Source organism: Orcinus orca, chromosome 17 (genome assembly GCF_937001465.1).
Source record: "Orcinus orca chromosome 17, mOrcOrc1.1, whole genome shotgun sequence".
NCBI lineage: Eukaryota > Metazoa > Chordata > Mammalia > Artiodactyla > Delphinidae > Orcinus > Orcinus orca.
Window position 1 is genome coordinate 52,789,001 of NC_064575.1, and position 25,746 is coordinate 52,814,746.

The 25,746-nt window shown below is 42.8% G+C and overlaps 1 protein-coding gene across 10 annotated transcripts in view; it reads right to left on the reverse strand.

Moving 5' to 3' along the window:
• The window catches only part of NCALD (neurocalcin delta), a 427,559-nt gene that overhangs the window by 6,330 nt on the left and 395,483 nt on the right, over nt 1-25,746 (reverse strand). For all 10 annotated transcript variants that reach the window (XM_049700164.1, XM_033438174.2, XM_033438175.2 and 7 more), the window contains one exon: nt 14,961-15,357. In XM_049700164.1, the coding sequence (XP_049556121.1) occupies nt 14,961-15,338 (378 nt within the window). In that variant the 5' untranslated portion in view covers nt 15,339-15,357. The remainder of the gene's footprint in view (nt 1-14,960; nt 15,358-25,746) is intronic.

The window sequence follows — 25,746 nt, forward strand, 5'->3', positions numbered from 1 at the left end:
ATTCTGGAGAAATGGGGGTAAATATTATAATCTCCGTTGATAAAATAGGAGTGAAAAATGGAGTCACCCAGTGTGTTGACTCTTGGGCTGATCCCACCCCATTAGGGACCCCTCAGGCCAGGCTCCCCAAGTCTGACTTGAACCCACCCAGAGTCCTCGCTGAACTGGAGCTGCCTCCACGGTGATTCTGTCTGGGAGGAAGGGCAAACTGGGAGTCATGGCTCTGTCTGGGATAATGGGTGTCACTGGGGTAAGTAAGCTTGGCCACAGTCAGCTGTCCCAAGAGACGTTCACTGAAGTGTGCTCCAGAGGCGAGAGGTGAGCCATACTCTGTCTTCCTCCTGGATCCCTATTGCTGTCCCCTCCAGCCCAGGACTACACTACCATCTGTGCTGGGGTTATAGCGCCATGCGCCAAGCCGCTGGGGACACCTGACTCCTTGGGGGAGCTAGAAAAGGCCAGAGAGTTAGAGACTTTTTTACAAATGGGAAACAGAGGTGCTGAACTTCCAGGGCCACGTGAGTATTTAGTAACAAGAGTGGAAAGCAGGACACTCTCCATACCACCATGTTTTGAGGTCCAGCGCCCTCTCCTCAGCTTTCTCTGCTCCGACACGGAAGCTTTTCTGTAACTCTTGACTCAAAGAGGAATCGGCGGCACCAACTGATGAACACACACACACACACCCCCCTCACACGGATTTCAGACTTACACAGTCTAAATATTTTGTGAATTCACAAGCCCAGGAATCTTAGAACAACAACAACAAAACAGTATCTAGATATCAGCGCCCCACTAAATCACAAGTACACCTCTTTAAAGGTTTAAGAGCTGGTACATTTCAGGAGTTGTAGAGGTGATGTGGGAGGGGCATTTATGGACAAATAATAAGTTTACTTTGGCTAGAAGTCTTAAGGATGCTGTGTAATCAACCTTCTTTGGGGCTGCGTTGCTCCTTCCCCAAATCTGTTCTGGCCTCGGTAAGGTCCCATGGTAGCAAGTAAAACCCACTGGTCTGGAACACTCCTTGGAACTCTCAGCCTCTAAGAGTTGAGGTTCATGAAATTCTCCTTCTCGGGATTCTGAAGGAAGTCAACTGTGTAATAATCTAGGGATTATTCTCTTAATACTCTGGTTGAACAAATGAACGAAAGACCAAGCAAACAGATGAATGTGTTTGAAAACAAGGCGCTTACACCCAACAGAAAGTCTTCAGGCGTTTAGTCTTTAGCTGTTAGACTAAAGGAACAGGGCTGGGGCAGAGAAATGAGGATAGGTTAGTTCAAAACAACAACAACAAAACACCCATAAATAAAAACAAAACAAAAATGAAGAAAGTCAGGATCCCCTTATATGAGGATATTTGCAAACGAGGCTTCTGGAATTGGGCAAGAGATGTAATGTCTGAGCGTACTGAGGGGTTGAGGAGGAAGTGCGAGCACCTTTAAGATGCTCACGTTTCCAGATGGCTCTTTCATAGCACTCAGACTAGACTGTTTTTGTTGATTTGTTTTTTTGGTTTTTTTTTTTTGCGGTACGCAGGCCTCTCAATGTTGTGGCCTCTCCCGTTGCGGAGCACAGGCTCCGGACGCGCAGGCTCAGCGGCTATGGCTCATGGGTCCAGCCGCTCCGCGGCATGTGGGATCTTCCCGGACTGGGGCACGAACCCGTGTCCCCTGCATCGGCAGGTGGACTCTCAACCCCTGCGCCACCAGGGAAGCCCCATTTGTTTGTTTTTAATGTGCATCAGCTCACAGAAAGGGATTAGTGGATTATTTACAAAACCAGGTCTATGAACGTGGGTGGTACTAGAGCAGTGAGCAAAGAGATGAGGTGACAAGCCCCAGGGGTCCCAATGTAAGTGGGTGACAGCCCTGCAAAACCTCAGTGGGGAATCACCTGTCCCTTTGCCCCTCTCTCATGGCCTCAGCAAGCCAGCACTGATTGTATTAGACCTGGGACTCCACAGCGCAGGGAGAGAAAAGACACAACTCCAGACAGCAATCTGAAACAAATCGTGTCTTTTATTAACCCCAGTTCCCCACACCCCTCCCCCTAATTTAATGGGATTAAACCATGGAGAGGCCAGGCTACTTCCCTACTTTATTTTTAGCAATGTCAATGAGAGGCCCAGCAGGGACATCCTGTTTTTAATTAAACTTGAAGAGCCCTATTCTTGTCTCTGGGTAAATACAACCGCTATGGGACACCCAGGAACCCAGCTCTGGTTCTGCCCTAGGCAGGCTTAGGACAGCACCACTGCGGCCAGGGGAATTACCAGCTTCCTCTTGACATATATATATATATATATATATATATATATATGTGATTTTTCTTTTTCCCTCTGAATGAACCACCTCTCGGAATGTTGGAAAGGAAGGGCTCATGTCTGAACTGATAAACGTTGTGGGATTAACTAAGGGCAGGCACAATTCCAAGAGCTAAAGTTCACTCTTCTCTCTGAAGGAAACCAGACTGGCTTTTCATCAGAAGATGCAGGGTCTTCCAACAGGACACCCAAGGCCCCATGACAACCCACCAAGGGTAAAAGAAGTTAAGCAGTATAGGTTGTTCTTAGATTATCGATAAAGAAAAGCATCCTGCTTAGAAGGATATTACATACCAGGAAAGGAGGGTAGAGAGAGGCCATGAGAATCTTTCTTGGAAATACTCTTAAAATGGGGTCAATATCTATGTATCTAGAACAGCGTAAGCACTTTCTTGTTTAGAGCTAGAAGAATACAGTAAGTCAGTAAACGCATAATGTTCTCCCGAAGTGCTGTAGACACGTTCACAGGCAGGGAGAGGATGGGGGGAGAATAAGGGCCCTACCCCTTTTTCAACCAAAGCAGCTCCGTTCTTATATTAGTTTTCACAGAAGATTTTACTTGAAACTCATTATTGCCCAGGCCCCTGCCCCCACTCATGTTTGTTTGTTTCTTGGTAAACACTCCTACCACCCACCATCCTGTAATCAAATCAAAGACATCTTTAATATGGCTCTAACCACCCGTCTCCACGTGCAGGCAGTCAACTAGACCTATCAAATCTGCCTCCTTCATATTTTTCTAAATTTATCATTCTTGCCCATTCCTCAGTCACTGTCTTGTTTCAGGTGAGTGATGGTACCCATCATTTTTAGATATGGGCAGTTACTATTTATTTCATTCTTATATAAAGTGCTGTGCAAAGATTGCTTCCAACAGCCCCTTCCAAAGATCCCGTTCACTCTCCTAAAAAGACATTCTGGAGCTGCTGTGGTTTAGGACTTCACATTTTAGGGGGCAATACTGAGTTTGTTTTTGGAATGTTTGACTGTGAGGTACCAGTGCAATGTCTTAGTGGAGGTGTCCATTAACAGCTGGACATAGCAGAGGTGAAGATCTAGAGGTACTCTGTTTCTTCATCCATAAAATGGGGCTAATAAGGTTATTGTGAGGATTAAATGAGAAAATGCACATGTACCAGGTTGACTAGTGTCCTGCAAAAGTTCATGTTCACCCAGAACCTGTGAATGTGACCTTATTTGGAAATAGGGTCTTTGCGGATGTCATCAAGTTAAAATGAGATCATACTGGATTTGGGCAGGCCCTAATCCAATGATGTGTTCATATAAGAAGAAGGAAATTTGGACACAGTCACACAGGGAAAATGTCACACGATGATAGAGAGATGTGGGCCCAAAACACCAAGGATCGCCAGCCACCACCAGAAGCTAAGAGACAGGCATGGAGCAGATCCCCCCAGGAGTCTCTGGAAGGAACCAGCCTTGCCCACACCTTGACTTTGGACTTCTGGCCTCTGGAACTGTGATAGAATAAATTTTTGTTGTTTGAAACTGCCCAGTTTATGGTAATTTGTTACAGCAACCCTAGGAAACTAATACAGTGTGGAAAATACTTAACACTATGCCTGGCCCATACAAGCACTGAGAAGATGACTTCCCAGAACTAATGAAAGGAAAAGAAGGCTGAGGCTGGACCTCTGCTTGGGAATATCCTTGTTTAGGAAACAGGAGAAGGAAGAATAGTCCACAAAGTAGACGGAGGGCACAGCCGAGTGGGGGGCCTTTGGGTAGCAGGCACTCACTTGTGTTGCTAGATGCCTAACTTCAACTCTTAAACTATAATGTGGCTTGTCACGATAAGATTAATCCCCTGATAAAAAAGGGATAAGCCAAACACAACTGATAAAGAAACACTAAGGTTAGTTCTTAGAGAAAGTCACTAACCTGGGCAACTGCTTTAAAGAATTTTCTCCAGGAGAGAAATCCAAGTTGCATTCTGGAGTAACATCTGTGGTCCACACTCATAACTGAGAATTAGGCAAGGGTTTGCAGCTGAATTCCCAGGGGCCATATCAAGACGGACTAGAAGCTTTCACCACAACACCATCCACCCCCTGCCTTTTTTTTCACCATCAGAAGAGCACAGTATTTCAGGTCTCCAAGGCACATATCACAAGTGACATAGCGTCTAAGACACCAATTTAGAAAGATCTTTGGGAGAAAAAAATGCCACTCAGGAAGTGGTTTTAGAAAGGATGTAACCAAGTCTTTCTGGTCCTGATTTTGATCCGTCATGGCACAAATACTCACAAGCTGGTTGTCTGAACTGGTCACAGCTGGTGCTCTTGAGACCAGGTCAGATTAATTTGTGAGTCTGTCTGGTGTTTGTGGACGGCAAACCTTTGCACGGCTAACACCATAGTCTCCCTTCCTCTTCATCTGGTTGCTGTATGGATACATATGCCTTATTCTGATGAGTGAATCAGGAAAAAAAATTCCCATATTGCTAAAAGAAACAAACAAAAAAATGAAGTCTTCTGTGATGCACTGCCAGCATAAGCCCAACCTCCTTCCTTTAGTTTTCATTCATTCAAAGGGTGTGAAAATGTAGACTGAGGGTGTTATGAAGTTTACTCTGCCTTATCAGAAGTGCTAATTAACCTTGAATCACAACTAGGAGGGAGAGTCTGACTCTAAGACAACACGTATTTGAACACCAACTACTTTAAAGCAATCATTACCATCCAAGGAATGAATATGCTAACTAGAAATTATTGCAACCTGGTCATTAAAGTGAGTTCCCTGAGAACTGCTAAAGGCAACACTGTGTTAGCCTATATATTCCTTTCGGAAAGTCTCTAGCAGGACTTGAGAACAAGTCCAGACTGGCTGTGCCCCAAAAGTCCTGCATGAAGTGCACCTATGGGCTCAGGGCAACAGCTCGGAGTTGGGGAATTCCTGGCGCCAACCACATTCTCTCCTGGAAAGGTGATCTTTCTGTTACTTAAATCCCGTAAGCATCAGAGCAGCCCAGAAGTTTTAGCTTATTCCCAGCTGGGATGGTGTTTGGTAGGAAACACAACAGCTGAAGAAGCCTGGGAACTCCTAAAGTCATCTGCACAAGAATATCTCTTCTGTGAGTTCCACCAATTGGAGGTTTAGCTGGGTTACCTCCCTTTGTTTTGTGAACACACATTTATACGACTAGGTAAACTTAACTTAAAACTTAATGGGAAGACTCTGGGAGGGCTCACACCAAGGAGTACTTCCCAGAACTTCTGCTGCCAGTGTCTGAAACAGAGCCACCCCCCGCCTCTGCAGGACACCCTCCAACATTAGCAGACATTGAGGAGCTGCCAGGGTTCCTATTGAATTTCCTGAACACAGTGGGCCAGCCAGTGGCCGTGGGGTCCAGAGTGGTGCACGAGGAGAGGGAATTAAGAGTGCTGCTTAAAGGAGCTCCAGAGACGGGGGCGAGCCGCGGCGATCAGCAAGGACCCCAGAGATGGGCATGAGACGCTAAGGCTGCTGCTGCCGCCACCAAGAAGCCTGTGTGCGAGCACAGGTCACTGTCCACACCTCCCTTCCGGGGAGCCTGTGCAGCCCGCCACTGCCAGGGTCCCGGGGTCCAGGGACAACTTCCCCGGAAGAATGCACGGGGCACCTCAGGCCTCTGCCGCCGCAGGCTCACCCCGCACTCCATGCCCCTCCCTCCCCCCTGGCCTGAGTGAGCCAGAGCCCACGAATCAGCTGCTCCTTTAACCCTGTCCTGTCTGAGCGAAGAACAGACGCCTTCTGGCGACCTACAAGCAGAGGCGGGGCCAAATCCAAAGCTGAACCCTGGGAGCTGTGCAAACAAAGAAGAGAAAGGTAAATCTCTCCCAGCAGCCTCAGAAGCAGCAGATTAAACACCCACAATCAACCTGATGTACCCTGCATCTGTGGAATACCTGAATAGACAACGAATCATCCCAAATTGTGGAGGTGGACTTTGAGAGGAAGATTTATTATTTTTTCCCCTTTTCCTCTTTTTGTGATTTGAGCCGTGCGGATGAAAGGCTCTTGGTGCTGCAGCCAGGAGTTAGTGCTGTGCCTCTGAGGTGGGAGAGCCAACTTCAGGACACTGGTCCACAAAAGAACTCGCAGCTCCACGTAATATCAAACGGCGAAAATCTCCCAGAGATCTCCATGTCAACACCAGCACCCAGCTGCACTCAACGACCAGCAAGCCACAGTGCAGGACACCCTATGCCAAACAACTAGCAAGACAGGAACACAACCCCACCCATTAGCAGAGAGGCTGCCTAAAATCATAATAAGGCCACAGACACCCCAAAACACACCACCAGACGTGGACCTGCCCACCAGAAAGACAAGATCCAGCCTCATCCACCAGAACACAGGCACTAGTCCCCTCCACCAGGAAGCCTACACGACCCACTGAACCAACTTTAGCCACTGGGGACAGACACCAAAAACAACAGGAACTACGAACCTGCAACCTGCAAAAAGGAGACCCCAAACACAGTAAGTTAAACAAAATGAGAAGACAGAAAAACACACAGCAGATGAAGGAGCAAGGTAAAAACCCAGCAGACCTAACAAATGAAAAGGAAATAGTCAGTCTACCTGAAAAAGAATTCAGAATAATGATAGTAAAGATGATCCAAAATCTTGGAAATAGAATGGAGAAAATACAAGAAACGTTTAACAAGGACCTAGAAGAACTAAAGATGAAACAAACAAAGATGAACAACACAATAAATGAAATTAAAAATACTCTAGAGGGATCAATAGCAGAATAACTGAGGCAGAAGAACGGATAAGTGACCTGGAAGATAAAATAGTAGAAATAACTACTGCAGAGCAGAATAAAGAAAAAAGAATGAAAAGAACTGAGGACAGTCTCAGAGGCCTCTGGGACAACATTAAACACACCAACATTCAAATTATAGGGGTCCCAGAAGAGGAAGAGAAAAAGAAAGGGACTGAGAAAATATTTGAAGAGATTATACTTGAAAACTTCTCTAATATTGGAAAGGAAATAGTTAATCAAGTCCAGGAAGCACAGAGAGTCCCATACAGGATAAATCCAAGGAGAAACACGCCAAGACACATATTAATTAAACTGTCAAAAATTAAATACAAAAAAAACATATTAAAAGCAGCAAGGGAAAAACAACAAATAACACACAAGGGAATCCCCATAAGGTTAACAGCTGATCTGTCAGCAGAAACTCTGCAAGCCAGAAGGGACTGGCAGGACATATTTGAAGTGATGAAGGAGAAAAACCTACAACCAAGATTACTCTATCCAGCAAGGATCTCATTCAGATTTGATGTAGAAATGAAAACCTTTACAGACAAGCAAAAGCTGAGAGAGTTCAGCACCACCAAACCAGCTTTACAACAAATACTAAAGGAACTTCTCTAGGCAAGAAACACAAGACAAGGAAAAGACCTACAATAACAAACCCAAAACAATTAAGAAAATGGGAATAGGAACATACATATCGATAAGTACCTTAAATGTAAATGGATTAAATGCTCCCACCAAAAGACACACACTGGCTGAATGGATACAAAAACAAGACCCATATATATGCTGTCTACAAGAGACCCACTTCAGACCTAGGGACACATACAGACTGAAAGTAAGGGGATGGAAAAAGATATTCCATGCAAATGGAAATCAGAAGAAAGCTGGAGTAGCAATTCTCATATCAGACAAAATAGACTTTAAAATAAAGACTATTACAAGAGACAAAGAAGGAAACTACATAATGATCAAGGGATCGATCCAAGAAGATATAACAATTGTAAATATTTATGCACCCAACATAGGAGTACCTCAATACATAAGGCAAATGCTAACAGCCATAAAAGGGGAAATCGACAGTAACACATTCATAGTAGGGGACTTTAACACCCCACTTTCACCAATGGACAGATCACCCAAAATGAAAATAAATAAGGAAACACGAGCTTTAAATGATACATTAAACAAGATGGACTTAATTGATATTTATAGGACATTCCATCCAAAAACAACAGAATACACATATTTCTCAAATGCTCATGGAACATTCTCCAGGATAGATCATATCTTGGGTCACAAATCAAGCCTTGGTAAATTTAAGAAAATTTAAATTGTATCAAGTATCTTTTCCAACCACAACGCTATGAGACTAGATATCAATTACAGGAAAAGATCTGTAAAAAATACAAACACATGGAGGCTAAACAATACACTACTTAATAACGAAGTGATCACTGAAGAAATCAAAGAGGAAATCAAAAAATACCTAGAAACAAATGACAATGGAGACACGACGACCCAAAATCTATGCGATGCAGCAAAAGCAATTCTAAGAGGGAAGTTTATAGCAATACAATCCTACCTTAAGAAACAGGAAACATCTCGAATAAACTACCTAACTTTGCACCTAAAGCAATTAGAGAAAGAAGAACAAAACAACCCCACAGTTAGCAGAAGGAAAGAAATCACAAATATCAGATCAGAAATAAATGAAAAAGAAATAAAGGAAATGATAGCAAAGATCAATAAAACTAAAAGCTAGTTCTTTGAGAAGATAAAAAAATTGATAAAACCATTAGCCAGACTCATCAAGAAAAAAAGGGAGAAGACTCAAATCAATAGAATTAGAAATGAAAAAGGAAAAGTAACAAGTGACACTGCAGAAATACAAAAGATCATAAGAGATTACTACAAGCAACTCTATGCCAATAAAATGGACAACCTGGAAAAAATGGACAAATTCTTAGATGCTAAACCTGCCAAGATTGAATCAGGAAGAAATAGAAAATATGAACAGACCAACCACAAGCACTGAAACTGAAACTGTGATTCAAAATCTTCCAACAAACAAAAGCCCAGGACCAGATGGCTTCACAGGCGAATTCTATCAACCATTTAGAGAAGAGCTAACACCTATCCTTCTCAAACTCTTCCAAAATATAGCAGAGGGAGGAACACTCCCAAACTCATTCTACGAGGCCACCATCACCCTGATACCAAAGCCAGACAAGGATGTCACAAAGAAAGAAAACTACAGGCCAATATCACTGATGAACATAGATGGACAAATCCTCAACAAAATACTAGCAAACAGAATCCAACAGCACATTAAAAGGATCATACACCATGATCAAGTGGGGTTTATTCCAGGAACGCAAGGATTCTTCAATATACGCAAATCAATCAACGTGATACACCATATTAACAAACTGAAGGAGAAAAACCATATGATCATCTCAATAGATGCAGAGAAAGCTTTCGACAAAATTCAACACCCATTTATGATAAAAACCCAACAGAAAGTAGGCATAGAGGGAACTTTCCTCAACATAATAAAGGCCATATATGACAAACCCACAGCCAACATTGTCCTCAATGGTGAAAAACTGAAAGCATTTCCACTAAGATCAGGAACAAGACAAGGTTGCCCACTCTCACCACTCTTATTCAACATAGTTTTGGAAGTTTTAGCCACATCAATCAGAGAAGAAAAAGAAATAAAAGGAATCCAAATCAGAAAAGAAGAAGTAAAGCTGTCACTGCTTGCAGATGACATGTTACTACACATAGAGAATCCTAAAGATGCTACCAGAAAACTACTAGAGCTAATCAATGAATTTGGTAAATGTGCAGGATACAAAATTAATGCACAGAAATCTCTGGCATTCCTATACACTAATGATGAAAAATCTGAAAGTGAAATTAAGAAAACACTCCCATTTACCACTGCAACAAAAAGAATAAAATATCTAGGAATAAACCTACCTAAGGAGACAAAAGACCTGTATGCAGAAAATTATTAAGACACTGATGAAAGAAATTAAAGATGATACAAATAGATGGAGAGATTTACCATGTTCTTGGATTGGAAGAATCAACATTGTGAAAATGACTCTACTACCCAAAGCAATCTACAGATTCAATGCAATCCCTATCAAACTACCACTGGCATTTTTCACGGAACTAGAACCAAAAATTTCACAATTTGTATGAAAACACAAAAGACCCCGAACAGCCAAAGCAATCTTGAGAACGAGAAACGGAGCTGGAGGAATCAGGCTCCCTGACTTCAGACTATACTACAAAGCTACAGTAATCAAGACAGTATGGTACTGGCACAAAAACAGAAATATAGATCATTGGAACAGGATAGAAAGCCCAGAGATAAACCCACGCACATATGGTCACCCTATCTTTGATAAAGGAGGCAGGAATGTACAGTGGAGAAAGGACAGCCTCTTCAATAAGTGGTGCTGGGAAAACTGGACAGCAACATGTAAAAGTATGAGATTAGAACACTCCCTAAAACCATACACAAAAATAAACTCAAAATGGATTAAAGACCTAAATGTAAGGCCAGACACCATCAAACTCTTAGAGGAAAACATAGGCAGAACACTCTATGACATAAATCACAGCAAGATCCTTTTTGACCCACCTCCTAGAGAAATGGAAATAAAAACAAAAATAAACAAATGGGACCTAATGAAACTTCAAAGCTTTTGCACAGCAAAGGAAACCATAAACAAGACCAAAAGACAACCTTCAGAATGGGAGAAAATATTTGCAAATGAAGCAACTGACAAAGGATTAATCTCCAAAATTTACAAGCAGCTCATGCAGCTCAATAGCAAAAAAACAAACAACGCAATCCAAAAATGGGCAGAAGACCTAAATAGACATTTCTCCAAAGAAGATACACAGTTTGCCAACAGACACATGAAAGAATGCTCAACATCATTAATCAGTAGAGAAATGCAAATGAAACCTACAATGAGATGTCATCTCACACCGGTCAGAATGGCCATCATCAAAAAATCTAGAAACATTAATAGCTGGAGAGGGTGTGGAGAAAAGGGAACACTCTTCCACTATTGGTGGGAATGGGAATTGGTACAGCCACTATGGAGAACAGTATGGAGGTTCCTTAAAAAACTACAAATAGAACTACCATATGACCCAGCAATCCCACTACTGGGCATATACCCTGAGAAAACCATAATTCAAAAAGAATCATGTAGCAAAATGTTCATTGCAGCTCTATTTACAATAGCCAGGAGATGGAAGCAACCTAAGTGTCCATCATCGGATGAATGGATAAAGAAGATGTGGCACATATATACAATGGAATATTACTCAGCCATAAAAAGAAACGAAACTGAGTTATTTGTAGTGAGGTGGATGGACCTAGAGTCTGTCATACAGAGTGAAGTAAGTCAGAAAGAGAAAGACAAATACCATATGCTAACACATATATATGGAATCTAAGAAAAAAAAATGTCATGAAGAACCTAGGGGTAAGATGGGAATAAAGACACAGACTTACTAGAGAATGGACTTGAGGATATGGGGAGGGGAAGGGTAAGCTGGGACGAAGTGAGAGAGTGGCATGGACATATATACACTACCAAACGTAAGGTAGATAGCTAGTGGGAAGCAACCGCATAGCACAGGGGATCAGCTCGGTGCTTTGTGACCACCTAGAGGGGTGGGATAGGGAGGGTGGGAGGGAGGGAGACGCAAGAGGGAAGAGATATGGGAACATATGTATGTATAACTGATTCACTTTGTTATAAAGCAGAAACTAACACACCATTGTAAAGCAATTATACTCCAATAAAGATGAAAAAAAAAAACTTAACGGGAGCCTCTATTACTTTGTCCTTTGAATGGGAAATGACCTCCTTTTATTTTGCAGGGAAACGTCCTGTCTCAGCTCCAGAAACGTCTATAGAATAATAGTAGTCAACATTTACTGAAGGATACCCATTGAGAGGCACTGTTCTAGGTACTCTACTTGTAATAACTGTTGAACCCTTACGGTTACTCTTGAGGCGGGTGCTATGATTGGTTCCAGTTCAGAAATCATGAGAACAGTGCACAGAAAGGTTAAATAACTTACCTGAGGAAAAGAAGGAAAAGGAGATTGAAAAAGGAGGGGCAAGGTGATATTGACCTGCTTTGCTCAGACAACCGCTCTCACATGCCAATTCCTCCCTTGACTCCCTCTTCATCTTTGTTTTGGATCCCGGTGATCAATTTTTGTCTAAGCCTGTGATTTTCATTCAATCATAAGAGTAAAGCAACACAGATTGTGTACTCCTACCCAATGACAGTCCTGTAGTTAAAACGTGTTCTTTCAAGGGTCCTAGTTACTTTCTGAGAACAGAAGGGGTCAGTTTCACTCTCTGTTCTTCCTGCATTCTCTCCCTGAGGTCCTGTTGATGGATCCCTAAGTTCATGTTCCCTCACCCCCAAGATCCCAGAGAGCATCTGAGCACTCGTGGTTCAATGCGCAACGCTACTCACATGCTCGCTGCCCCCTTCCTGAAACATAGCCTGTGCTGGGCTGGGTGTGGGTGCTCAGACCTGCCTCTGGCTGGGCTCAGGGACAGAGAACTGTGTGGGGCAGGAAGGATTCTCCTTCCTCTTGCAGCGGGGGGCTGAGATTAGGGCCCTCCCCCCCACCCCCCCTCCCCGCCCCAGGAGAGGATCTGCCGTTACGGGAGAAACGTCAGAATTGTGATCTGGCTTAAGACTCATGAGAGATGGTTTTGATGCAATAATAAAATATTGGACCTAAATCATGTTCCTAAGTTTGTCACTTTAAAAAAACAAACACATGAATGTGAAAATGTTTGTGTAAGACTCTAAATCTGCATATGGTTTTGCTTTTTCACCCAGATGTTGATATAGCACAAAATTATTTTTTGGAAAAAGGAACATAACTGCGTTGGGACATACGTGGGAGACTGAATAATGGCCCCCCCAAGATGTGCATGTCCTAATCCCTGAAACCTGTGAATATGTTACCTTACACAGTAAAAGGGACTTTGCAGATGTAATTATGTTAAGGATCTTGAGCTAGGGGGGATTATTCTGAATTATCTGGCGTGTCCTAGTGTACTCACAGGGGTCTTTATGAGTGGAAGGGAGAAGCAGAATGAGATACCCAGGGGAATGGCAACGTGAGAAGAACTCAATCCACTGTTGCTGGCTTTGAAGATGGATATAAAGGGCTACAAGCTAAGGAATGTTTCAAAAAGTAGGAAGGGCAAGGAAACAGATTTTCCTCTAAAACCTCCAGACAGAACGCAAGCTGCGGACCCCTTGCTTTTAGCCCAGTGAAACCGATTTCAGACGTCTGACCTCCAGAACTGTAAGATAATAAATGTGTGTTGTTTTAAGCCACTAAGTTTATGGCCCTTTGTTACAGCAGCCAATTGGTTTCCAAGAGGAAACCAATACCGTGTATTTCAGTGTTACAGGGTCCACAATAGAATCCTTCCTACCAATGCCAGGAAAAACAAAAGGATTCCGGTCTGCTACCACCACCAATATTCTGTGGATACCAAAATTACACCACAGAAAGCAACAATAAAGAAGAAAAACTAGAGAATTTATGGAGTTCCGCCCTCCATTCACTGACAAGCCTCGATCTTCACCCTGACCACTTATGAGTATTTGCAGGTGAACATCATGAATTTGCATTTTACATTAAATGGCTTGAATTTCCGAGTCTTGGAGGGACAGAAGTTCAGCAAGGAATTTATGTGCTGACACTTGTAATCAAGCTGAAGTTTCACTTGCTTTAACAGAGCCTTAATTTGTGCATGATTCTGCCGGCCCACAGCCTGCCTCCATCTCATCACTTTCTAACAGGTATTTGCCCAGACACCTAAAAGACAGCGCCGCCTCTGAAGCGACTGTAGCATCTGCAAATACGCATTCTCCTGGTGCAGACCAGCTAGAACCAAACGGTGAGAATTCCCACAAAGGTACACAGCTTCTTGGGACAGTGACAAGGCCTGAGTGTGGACTTGCAAAGAAGAGGGGGTGGTGAAAGGAAAAACGACCCCTTTTCCTGCTCTGTTTGGGAAATTTACTCTGGGTGAGTGATTTGGGGAAATAAAATGGAGTGCTTCCTATAAAAATGATGGAGGCCTTGATTCTGCACTGTTTGTATCTCTGATGAGATAGAAGCTAGATTAGAGATCCCTACTTTTATTCAAGGGTCTAATAAAGTTGGAAATTAGTGATGGCAGTGATGATGAGCTTTTCTGTAAGGCTGGCACTGTGCTAAGCATTGAACACGGAGAGTCAGTCTAATTTTAAAACAATCCCACAGCAGTGGGCACTGCTGATAGTCCCATTTTACAGACAAGGACACTGAGGCTCGCTTGGGTTAAAGTCACAGAGGTAGTGACTGAAAGAGGCAGGATTTGAACCCAGGTCAGAGTTTGACCATTAAACATCACTCCAGGCTCTAGGTCCAGGCAGGTCATTGCACTGAATAGATGGAGTGGCCACAGTGAGCATGACCAGCTGAAGAGTGCATGTCCCTCTGTAGGGAGGAGTCAGCACAAAGCCCCAGGGCACCTATGCCAGGCAAGAATGTGGGCCCAGTGTGGCCACAGCTCCTGAGTTTCCAAGAGATACTAACCAATCTGCATGTTTATGTGTAAACCTCCCTGTTTTGTATATGGGTTCCACATTTTCAAAGACACTGGCTAGGCCAAATCAGTGCCCAGGCAGACCACCCGTTTGCAATCTCTCCACTAAGCTGCACTGTGGACTTCCCAGTTCTTACTGTGACTCACACTCTTCTCTTTGTAAAGGGCAAGGTCCACGTACCTGCACAATCTCGAGCATTTCTGCCTTGCTGATGTAGCCATTTCCATCCAGGTCATACATGCTGAAGGCCCATTTCAGCTTTTGCTCCAGCTTCCCCCTTGACGTTACGCTCAGGGCTATGATAAATTCTCTAAAGTCTATTGTCCCATCTCCATTGGCATCGAAGGTGCGAAAGACGTGCTCTGCAAATTTGGAAGCATCCCCATAAGGGAAAAAGTTCCCGTAAATTTTCTTAAACTCCTCCATTGACAAATGTCCACTGGGGCAGTCTCTCAAGAAGCCTTTATACCATTCCTGGATCTCGTGCTCTGTAAAATCTGTGCTTTCCAGCAAGTCCTGCATGACCTCCGGGCGCAGCTTGCTGTTCTGTTTCCCCATCTTGGCAGCAAGAATTCAGCTGCAGATAAAAAAGAATATAGTATGTATAGTTTTTTAAACCTGTTCTTTAGAGGCACATTTTACAATCTGTGATTGTTCCTCTGGGAAAAAGAAATAAATTGTTAGTCCAATAACATTGTCTAGGGTTTTCCAACATTCTGGTCAGCCAGACAAAATGTTGAAAGATGGGCAGGCAGAAGATGCACGGCAGAACACTATCACGGACCAGAAAACTGATATTTCTTCTACACAGAGCCACCCTAAAAACAGGAGATTTATAATGAAAAAGAGACAGAAAGAAAGAGAGAGAGAGAATTAATTGGTTCCTTAGTTCTGCCTTATCTATTTGCAAGAGGGTAAGCCTGGCTTTAAAAAGACTGGGGTTCTAACACCCAATCCAAGTATTAGCAGGGAGAATTAAAGGAAAGGAACAAAAGAGAGCGAGCAAAAGAGATAATTTCGCACGTTTTAGACAACTGCAAATAAAGTGCTTGAGTACCTTCTGAATATTATAAACACAGACATGAGTAAGGAAAATAGAAACCCATTTAATTCCATTAAATGCCACCAAGCTTGGTCAGTTGTTTAAATCTGAAGTCAAATCACTGTCAACATTGCGTTAGATGGTAAAGATGATGTTTCATAAAGTTGTTTATGTCCTATGATTGTGGCTTATGAAATGGGCCAAATTTTCCTTTTTAAAATACACATAACTTCATATTTTCTTATCATAATAGTAGCACATCCATAGTAAAATAGTTAAACAACAAGTGATGCATAAAGACAAAGTGAGCATCATTTCAAACATTAACACTTAAGAGATAACCACCACCAGCATTTCGGTGTGTGTCCGTCTAGATTTTTTGTATGCACCCTTATCTAAATATGCTATTAATAAATGTTTAATACATTTACATTTAATATATTTACATTTTAATACATTTACATTTCAAAAAACAAGAATATATACCCTTTGTTACATATTTTAAAACAATATAATGTGGGGAATAAAAGGCAACTTTTATTAGATGGGGAAAAAACCTGTAATTATCATCTTCCCACTCACAGAGCTATTCAACATTAACCGAGTGCCATATACCAGGTATGTTTCTAGCGCTGCGAATGCAAAGAGTAAGATGTGTCCCCTCCTCCTTAAGGGGTACCCAGTTGTGTATTTATGGAGGTGGTAGTGGCAGTAAGAGGACAACACAATAAAAATTCAAAACATGGTATCAGGGGAATGGACATGGTGCAGTAAGAGTACATAGAAAGGACACTCAAGCCAAAAGGGGACATGGGTGCTATCAGGGAAGCTTTCTTGGAGGAGGTGATATCTGAGCTTAGTTCTCATGTCCAAAGTCTTATGATTTAAGCATGGTTAAGATAAATCCCTTTTAATAAAGGGGCTCTGAACTTATATTTTACATTTTTCTTGTACTGGAAACACAGAATATATAAAAGATAACACATCCCCATTTTAATAATGATTCCCAGTTTCTTTGAGATTTTCACTTTGTGGTGTTTGTTTATGTCTGCCTCCCTCCCACTGCAGGGTGAGCTCCTTGAGATGGAGTCTTGTTGAAGTTACTTTGTCTCTCTAGGGCCCATCACAAATAACATTGGGTGAGTTAATGAATGAAGAAACGACTGATAGACAGATAAATAATTACAATGTGGAAATATGCAATAACCTTCTTGGAAAAGGAGTCTTTCTGCCCCAAAGATGAGGCCCTGGCTTTCATATGGTTATTTGAGACACTAATCGTATTTGGTAGTTAAGACTTGGTCTTGGGGTCTCTTTTGCCTAATTTTATTGAGATCTAATTGTCATAGAGCACCGCATAAGTTTGAGGTATATGACATAAGACCTGATATATGTATATACTGGGAAATGATCACCAGAATAAGTCTAGCTAACATCCATCACCTAACATAGCTACAGAATTTGTTTCTTCTGATGAGAACTTTTAAGATCTATTCTCTTAGTAACTTTTAAATATACAACACAATATTGTTAACTATAGTCACCATGCTGTACACTGCATCCCCAGGACTTATGTATCTTACACTGTAACTGGAAGTTTGTACTTGCTGACCACCTTCACTCAATTCCCCCTCCCCCCGCCTTCGGATCTCTTAGATTGAATTGCCTGTGTACCCGTCTGCTGCCCCCACTAAAAATAAACCCTGAGGGCAGGGTTTGCATCTCACACTGCTCAAATTCTTTGTTATATCCACAGTTCAGGAAATGACAAACATCTTTATTAGTTGCCAAGTTGATTGCTTTTGTTTTCTGAGTTCTCACTGAAGGCAGAACCGGCCCACTCTGGCTCTGAGGCAGGCATCCCCCGAAGGGTAGCGTGACAGTGCTTCCTCCCTATTAGCAGGACCAACAGTTGCCCGTGAGAATTTATTTACTTTCAAAGGTGCCCCTTTATGCAGAATCAGGCAAATTCCATTTTATGCAAGAGCAAAATTAAACTACAACTCCAAGCAGAGCACAAACAATTTATAAATTGAACCTTTCAATAACTTTCACTTCCCTCTCGTGTCCCGTTTTTTTTTTCTCCTGGAGGAAAAAAAGAAAAGTTGGAGAGGCTGGTTTCTATTAGAATTTTAAAACTGTCATTTAGTTGCTAAGTTGGCAATTTGCCCGAGGCAAGAATTCAGAAACATGAGGTAATACATAATACATGGATTTACAGAGCTCCGAAACATTTTCTGGAATTTACAAGTAATTCTGAGTTTTCCTTTTGGTGAGTTCTTTAGAGGATAGCCCTTTGGTGTGGTATTCAATCAAATCACTGTTAGAATACTTTGGTTCCGTGCAAATTACCGAGTGCAAGGCCTTGGGAAAAAAAATGCCACTTTGATATTTAAATCCACTCTCTTAAAGAATGATTTATTTCCCAGGATATATAAAAAACTGTTTCTTCAAAACCGAACTGAAGCTCCCTTCCCAACATTTAAAAAGTGCTTCTCATTTATTAGCTGTTTTTGCCCTAGAAACAAATTGCCTCAACATTTTGGCTAAGACTCCCACTGAGACTGATCTGTGTGCAGCTATTTTTCCGGTAAACAGTAATTAAATCACATTTACAAGTTCATTAGCATAGACAGGCCATAACACAAACAAGGCAGAAGAGCATGGAATAAGTTATCTGGGAAGCGGGTGTTTGCAATTTAGTCCAGAACTTGTTTCTGTAGATAACTACACACACTTTACTAAGTATGATGTCTGAACTTGAGAAAACCATCTGGACTTGGTTAGGCTGTATGACAGAAACCTCCGGGGACACAGGACAGCATTTCATTCTTTGAGGGAGGAAGGGAAAGATAGAAAAATGCCTGACAATACCTTTTTTTCTTTGGAAGACGGGAATTTCTGCTGTTTGAGTTGAAGAGGGGGAAAAAAATAACATTAAGGGAAACGCTACATTAATTAGCAGTCAAGAAAACAAATCATCTGGAGACAGAAGTTGCACCTCAGGTCACATCCTTTTAATCACTCCATATTTGGTCACTGAAACATTTATCTTGTGCCGGTAGAACACAATGAGGAAAACTCAGGCCATGGAATAAAAATGCTTTTGGGTTCAAAGCCTGGCTTTACCATTGACTAGCTCTCAGGTAATTCACTTAATTTCTTGGTGCACCTCAGTCTTCTCATCTGTGACATGAGTTCAGTTGTACAAGCTCGTGTCTCACTGATTCTACGTGAGAATTAAACGAGACAGTCACATACGTAAAGCTCTGGCACTGAGTCGAGGCCAGATGCTGCGGTCAGTGAAAACTGCCTCTTATTCTCCATGGCACTTCATACGTTATTCTGTCGAACCTTCACAGCAACCCTGAGTGATGGGCAGGGTAGCTTTCGCCATTTCATAAGCGAAAGAAAGGAAGGCAGGCAGGCAGGAAGCAAGGAAACTCTGAGAGGCGAAGTGACTTGTCTCAAGTTCCACAGCTTTTGAATGAGAGAGCCAAGTGGGAAGCCTGATTTGCATGGGGCTGTCTACTGCTTTTTTTCACTATGCCCTACTAGCTTCACAGACAAGCACACGTAGAAATGAAGACAACAGCTCCATACGAGTCAGAAAGAAGTAGTTAGAGGGAAGAGACGACCCCTATTAGAGCTCACCCATTCTACAGATATGGGCTAAGCGTCTACCAGGAGGGAGGCAAGGCTCAAGACACCGGGAAGTCAGCAGGGAACAAACAGGCAAAGCTCCTGTTCTCATGCAGCTTACAGCCTAGTGGCAAGAGACAGACAATAAATAAGTGAAATGTTAGAAGGAGATGTGAGCCATGGAGAAAAGTAAGGTGAGTGGGGGAATGCCAGGAACGGGTGGGTGGGTGCTGACGTTTTAAATAAAAAGCCAGGGAAGGCCCCGTTAAGAAAGTGACCTTTGTAAAAGACCAGAGAGGCAAGGAGGTAGCCATGGAGATGACTGAGAGAAGACTATTCCAGGCCAAGAAAACAGCAGATGAGAAGGGTCTACACGGGGAATATGCTCAGCACGCCCAAGGACAGGGCTGGAGCACGGGTGCGAGGAAAGGAAGGAGATGAGATCAGAAGAGTAATGAGGACCAGAATGTGGGACCAGGAAGTAACTGGCTTGTACTCTGAGGGAGAGGCAGCCACTGCAGGATTTTTAGCAGAGAAATGATAGGAGTGATTTATATTCTAACAGGATTACTCTGGCTGCTGTGTTGAGAGAAAGCTAAAGAAAGGTAAGAGCAGCAGTGAGAAGACCAGTTAGGAGGCCACCGCAGTGACCCAGGCAAGAGATGGTGCAACCAGGGTAGCAGCGGAGGATGTGAGACTTAGTGGGATTCTGGACACAGCTTGAAGGTATAGTCAGTAGGATTAGTTGACGGTTCAGCTGTAGGGTGTGAAAAAAAAGACGAACAGTAAAGGATGAAGTTGGCATTTACTGAAATAAGAAAAATGCAGGAGAAGCAGGGGTTCGGGGTGAGGCAGGGGGCATGGGTATCAGTGCTAAGTTAGTTGTGCATGTGTTAGTTCTGACATGCTTACCATACATTTGATTGGAGATGTTGAGCAGGTAGTTGGATGTGTCTAAAGCTAGAGAAAGAGGTCCAGGGAGGCATATAAATTTGGGAGTCATCAGAAGATAGATAATCTTTATAGCAAAAGACAGGCTGAGAATGCCAAGGAAGTGAATGTGGATGGAAGAGAGAAGGGGATAAGGACTGAGCCCTGCGTCGCCCTGCCGTTTAGAATGTGAAAGAGGAGAAGGAACCAGCTGGGGAGGATGACGGGGATGGGCAGCGAGGGGGCAGGAAGACACAGAGACTGAAAGTGTGCCCACTCCGTCGTGTGTCCTTCATGCCAGCTCGAGGGGGCACATGGAAGTGCTCAAAGCAGCGGCACGGTGAGGACTGAGGCTCTTGGTTTCCTCTCTGAATCTTGTGCTCACTCCCCCACCCCAGCCTCTCCCGTCTCCGTAAAGGACATCAGCTTCCACCCAGCTGTTCACTCCAAACCCCTGGGACTCACCTATGATTCCTTGCACTCTTGTTCCAACAGCAGGTGCTGTCTAAACTTGTCTCTGTCTCTAAAATTGGTCTCAGATACACTCATTCTCACCATCTCCACTGTCATACCTCAGCCTGAACCATCATCGCCTCCTTCCTGAATGTCTACAACGCCCTCCTCGTTGGCTTCTCACTCTTGACTCTTGTCTTCCTTCTCCCTACCTGGCCCCGATCTGCTCTCCACTCAGCTCCCCAGAATGACCTTTAAAAAACACAAAACAGACCAGGTCACTCCTCTGCTTAAAGCTCCATATGGGCTTCGTAACACACTGAGAAGAAAATCCAGACTCCCTCCTTTGGCCCACAAGGCTCTGTGGAAGCTGGCCCTGGCCATCCCTGACTTCTTCTCAGGCCCCCTGCCCATGTACCCTGGCCTCCTGCACGCTCCAGCTTTTACCTCTTAAGGGCTTCTGCTTCAGGGTGTTGAAGAATACTTTTAAATAGCAATTGGGTCCTCACCCTTTAGTTTAAATACCCCATAAGATCTACCTACCTATCTATCTACTATAAAATATATATAACATATATCATATACAATATATATTAATTTTTGCTGAATCTCAACTGCATTTCATTAAATGAAATACACGTGGTATTCTATTAAACGTCAGCATTCTGTTACTCAGTAGTTTAATCTGAGCTGGGCAATGTGAAATTTCCCAACTTATTTTGGGAAATATAAGTCACATCCAGTTGCTCCGTGTCCAAAAACTAAATCTGGGGTTAATAATGACCACGGATGAAAAAGGAAAAATATACAAGACACCAAACCACCAACAAAGAACCATGCACAGGAATCTAAACTATGAAGTTAACTTTCCATCTAAAAAGAACTAAAAAAGGAATAGCTCCTAAAAATGATGCCACAGGGAAAGGAAATGGTGAGTAGGGAACAACCTTTTGGAATGCATGTGCTCCCTTCTTTATATTTTGTACCTGTGGATTGGAAAGAGCTGCATTTCATTTCTGTGATTCCCCATAAGGTTCTAAAACTCTGAGAGTTAATTCTTCAATGCCCAGAGTTAGATTTTCCAGGAAAAAATCCATAATTTACCCTGGACAGCCTGGTTAACCTCAGAGTAAGTCTCAATGCAAAGTGCACTGAGGTCTCCTAAAATGGAATAGACAAGAAGCTAGCAGCTGAAGTCACGTTTAGCTGCAACAAGGAACACAGAGCCCACAGTGGTTTCCGAAAGAGGCCGGGTTAATTAAAACGTTTGCCTGTTTGGAACATGTAACCTTGTCCTCTAAGAGTTGCTTTGAATTTTCAACCAACGGAATGTCTAAATTATGAAAACATAACTGAAAAAAAGTTCCTAAAATGTAAGGCAGAAAATGATAAAAGTTATAGGTCAATGGGAGGAAGCATTCATTTACCATCACTGGGACATCAGATGTTTTAGCCATCTGAATTTTACAGGTGGCTAAAATCCAGCAAATTCATTTCACGGTCAGTTGTCCTTAATTCTCACTGAAAAAAAAAAATGACTAAATAAAAACCTGAAGAGCACACTGCTTCAGAAATTTCTCTTCAATGGAACCTTCCTCTCAGTGGAAGTCTGAAAGGAGACCATGTATATAAACTGGCATATTTACATATAGTGGGGAAATTAGGAAATGAAACACAGTGGAGCATAGAGGGGAAAAAAATTAAAATATTACCAAGGGAGAACTGAAGTTATGTAATAATCTCGCTAACTTAGTTGCCTCGACCAAAGAATGTTCTCTCCTCCAGCCTCTGGTAAGATGAGCTCATATAAGGGAGCAAAATGTGCTCCCTACCTCCTCATGTGGATCACAAAACGGCTTTGCTGGGGCTGCTTGAACTATGTCACAAAGCCACTGCTTGCAGGGAGGCCTTCTTCCCAATGAGGACTGGGTGTTCGGACCCACATCTCCTGATTGCGGGGTCATACCTGTGCTCCTGGTCACAGCCCTGCACTCACTCCCCCTGCAGAGAGGTGATGGGGTTTGAGATGAGAACTTAACTGGTACAAAATAGATAGCGAGCAGAAGGCTCTCTAGAAACAAATCCACTCTGCCTTCTGCCTTCTGCCTTCCGCGGGCTCTGAGATAAAGCCCGGGAAACCCATCTGGTCTTCCCAGGGTGAGTAGGGCTTATGGTCTCTCAAATATCTGGGCCCTTGTTCTACAGAGCCTGAAGTTCAGACTGAGAGGGCCTGGCTTTGGGCTCTTTTCCAAGTTTTATTTTTCCATAAAAAATAAAGTACAACCCATATTACTGCCAATAAAACATATATTTCTGATAGACTCTGAAGAGAACATCATCCAACAACAACCCTTTCCTTTGTTTCCCAAAATGGAAACGATCATTTTTAGTTTTGCTGACTGCCAAAGTGCTACATTATTATTATTATAAAACATGTAAGTAATAAAGGGATATCGAAACTAGAATGTGAACACCCTCGCTCTGATCCAGTAGTACTCCATAAGAAATAACCACCATTAACAGTTTTATATATGCATATATATGTATATATATATATCATATTAGACATTTAAATGCACATATATGAAATCTGTACACTCTAACCATGAAGAGGATCATTTTCACTTAAAAGTATATTGTGGGCATTCTTCCATGTTATACATATGGATGTATCTCATCTTTTCAAATTGCTGAATTTTGATTGATTGATTGATTGATTCAACAGACAGTATTGAGCACTGACCTTGGGCCAAACATTGAATTGGGTAGCTGACAGAATAATTAGTGACATGAGGCTTACAGCCCATTGCATGACATTTATTTAACTAATCCCCCTTGAAGGCAATTTCGGTTGAATCCACTTTTCTTTCATTCCCTTGGCATCTGCCTTAGTCATGGTTCCTGGATTCCTTCGGCAGTATTTATTACAAACATGTTCTTGATGTCTTTGACAAGTACCATGATCTCTAGACTCTCCCTTATAAATTCTCCAACAAGCCATTTTCCTCTAGAGCCTTTATATGCTAACCGTGCATTTTGTAAGACTTTATACACCAGCTAGGATTAGAACTGAATTAGAATTGAAATTGGACTTGGAATTGCACACCACCCCCTCTGCCTGTGTCACAGGCACACACACGCAAATTTGGCATTAGCTATTTCTAGTACCTAGGAGGCCATGTCCACCCTGTCACTACTGCCACCACGTGAATGTCCCCTCTCTCATTTCAGCCTGAAGAGCTATTTTACCCAAACAGCACTCTAAATCCTCTGTGGCATAATACTCAACTCCTGACTTTTCATGCCCACTCCTTTCCCCCCACTTCAAGTCTAGCTAATGGCTGACTCCCACGCCCCACCCACTCCTAGACTGCTGGCAATTGGAGGTGAACTTACATTGCATGCTTCAAGTGCCCTTAAGTTAAGTGGCCTTGAGTAAATGGACAGGGGTCATACTAAACTACATGCAGAAACTACAAAGCTGATGCAGAGAAAGAAATTGTTGGAGTGCCTGAAGTCAAGGTCTTCGGATGAAGTGTATGTGTCCCCTTGCCATCAGTGCACGTGGCCATCAGGCCACTGCCTCAGAGCTGCCTGTCTGGGCCGCCTCGTGGCAGATGCTAGGTCAGGGCCAGCTGCAGGGAGGGAAAGAAGGGGAAGCTCTGAGGGCCCTCAACCATTCTCCAGGGCTGCCACAGGCTAAGACCCTACCTTGGATGACTTCCATGGAATTCCTATTTTGATAAATTTCTGCTTAGCTAAATGTACTAAATATTCTCTTAGTTATTTATTTATTTGGCCATGCTGTGCAGCATGTGGGATCTCAGTTCCCCGAGCAGGGATCGAACCCGTGCCCCCTGCAGTGGAAGTGTGGAGTCCTAACCACTGGACCACACGGGAAGTCCAATATTCTCTTATTTAAAAGACAGGAAGTACTACTTTGGGTTTTGATAAAATTGTAAAGCAGAAGAGTGAGCCATCATGCACTCAGGAGGGCAAATAGATCAGCTATGGGGATCCAGGCCTCATCATGTAATTAGCAGCCAGAGAGGCACAAGAGAAGCTCAAATGTCCATTTTTAGACATTCTCCAGGGGCCACAAATGCATTTAGCTAATTGATACAAGCCCCTCCACAGAGTCTAAGAATAGTTTATAATTCTTGTTTATTTATTCAGCAAGCATGTGCTTAACATCTACTGTTTCCTGGCTTAAAATGAGTATTCCTACAAAAATAGCATCCTACATAAGATAGAGAAAGGAAGGGAAGGAGTCTGGTATTCTGGTTGCAGCTCAGAGTATTTCCATTAGTATTTTATTTTTACAATTTTTTGCAGTTTTGTTGGTGAGAGGGATATTATATCTTGGTTTTACTCCACGGGGCTTAAGAAGCTAACCATCATGACAAATTCATGCAGCTCGTGGTCCCAGGGGAGGAGCGTGGGAACCAGCTTCCCACTCTCATCCCGTCCACATCTCTGGCTGGATCACTTCTGTATTCGAATGCTTCTGTTGGAAGGTGGTGATCAATCAATCTCTATCCTGGCCAATGTGGCTAAAATATTAACGTTTATCCATCAAGCTTAACGTACACGTCAGAAGTACAATAATTGGCTGACAAGGAGAGACTGTGAAGTAACTTCTTTTAACCTCTTGCGCCTTTTGTGTCCCCCAGCCAGGCGTGTGGAAAGAGAATTGGACTTGGTAGCAAAGGAACTGAATTAAAGTCCTTATTATAATACACTGTTATGTGACCTTGGGAAAGTCATTTGACCTCTCTAAGGGTCTCATTCTTCTACAGTAAAATAGACGTAGTAACACCTCTCTCATGGGGCTGTTTGGTGAGAAAACAGGAAATGAGAAAAAGGAATCCCGATGAGTGAGGGAAAACTCAGTATTGT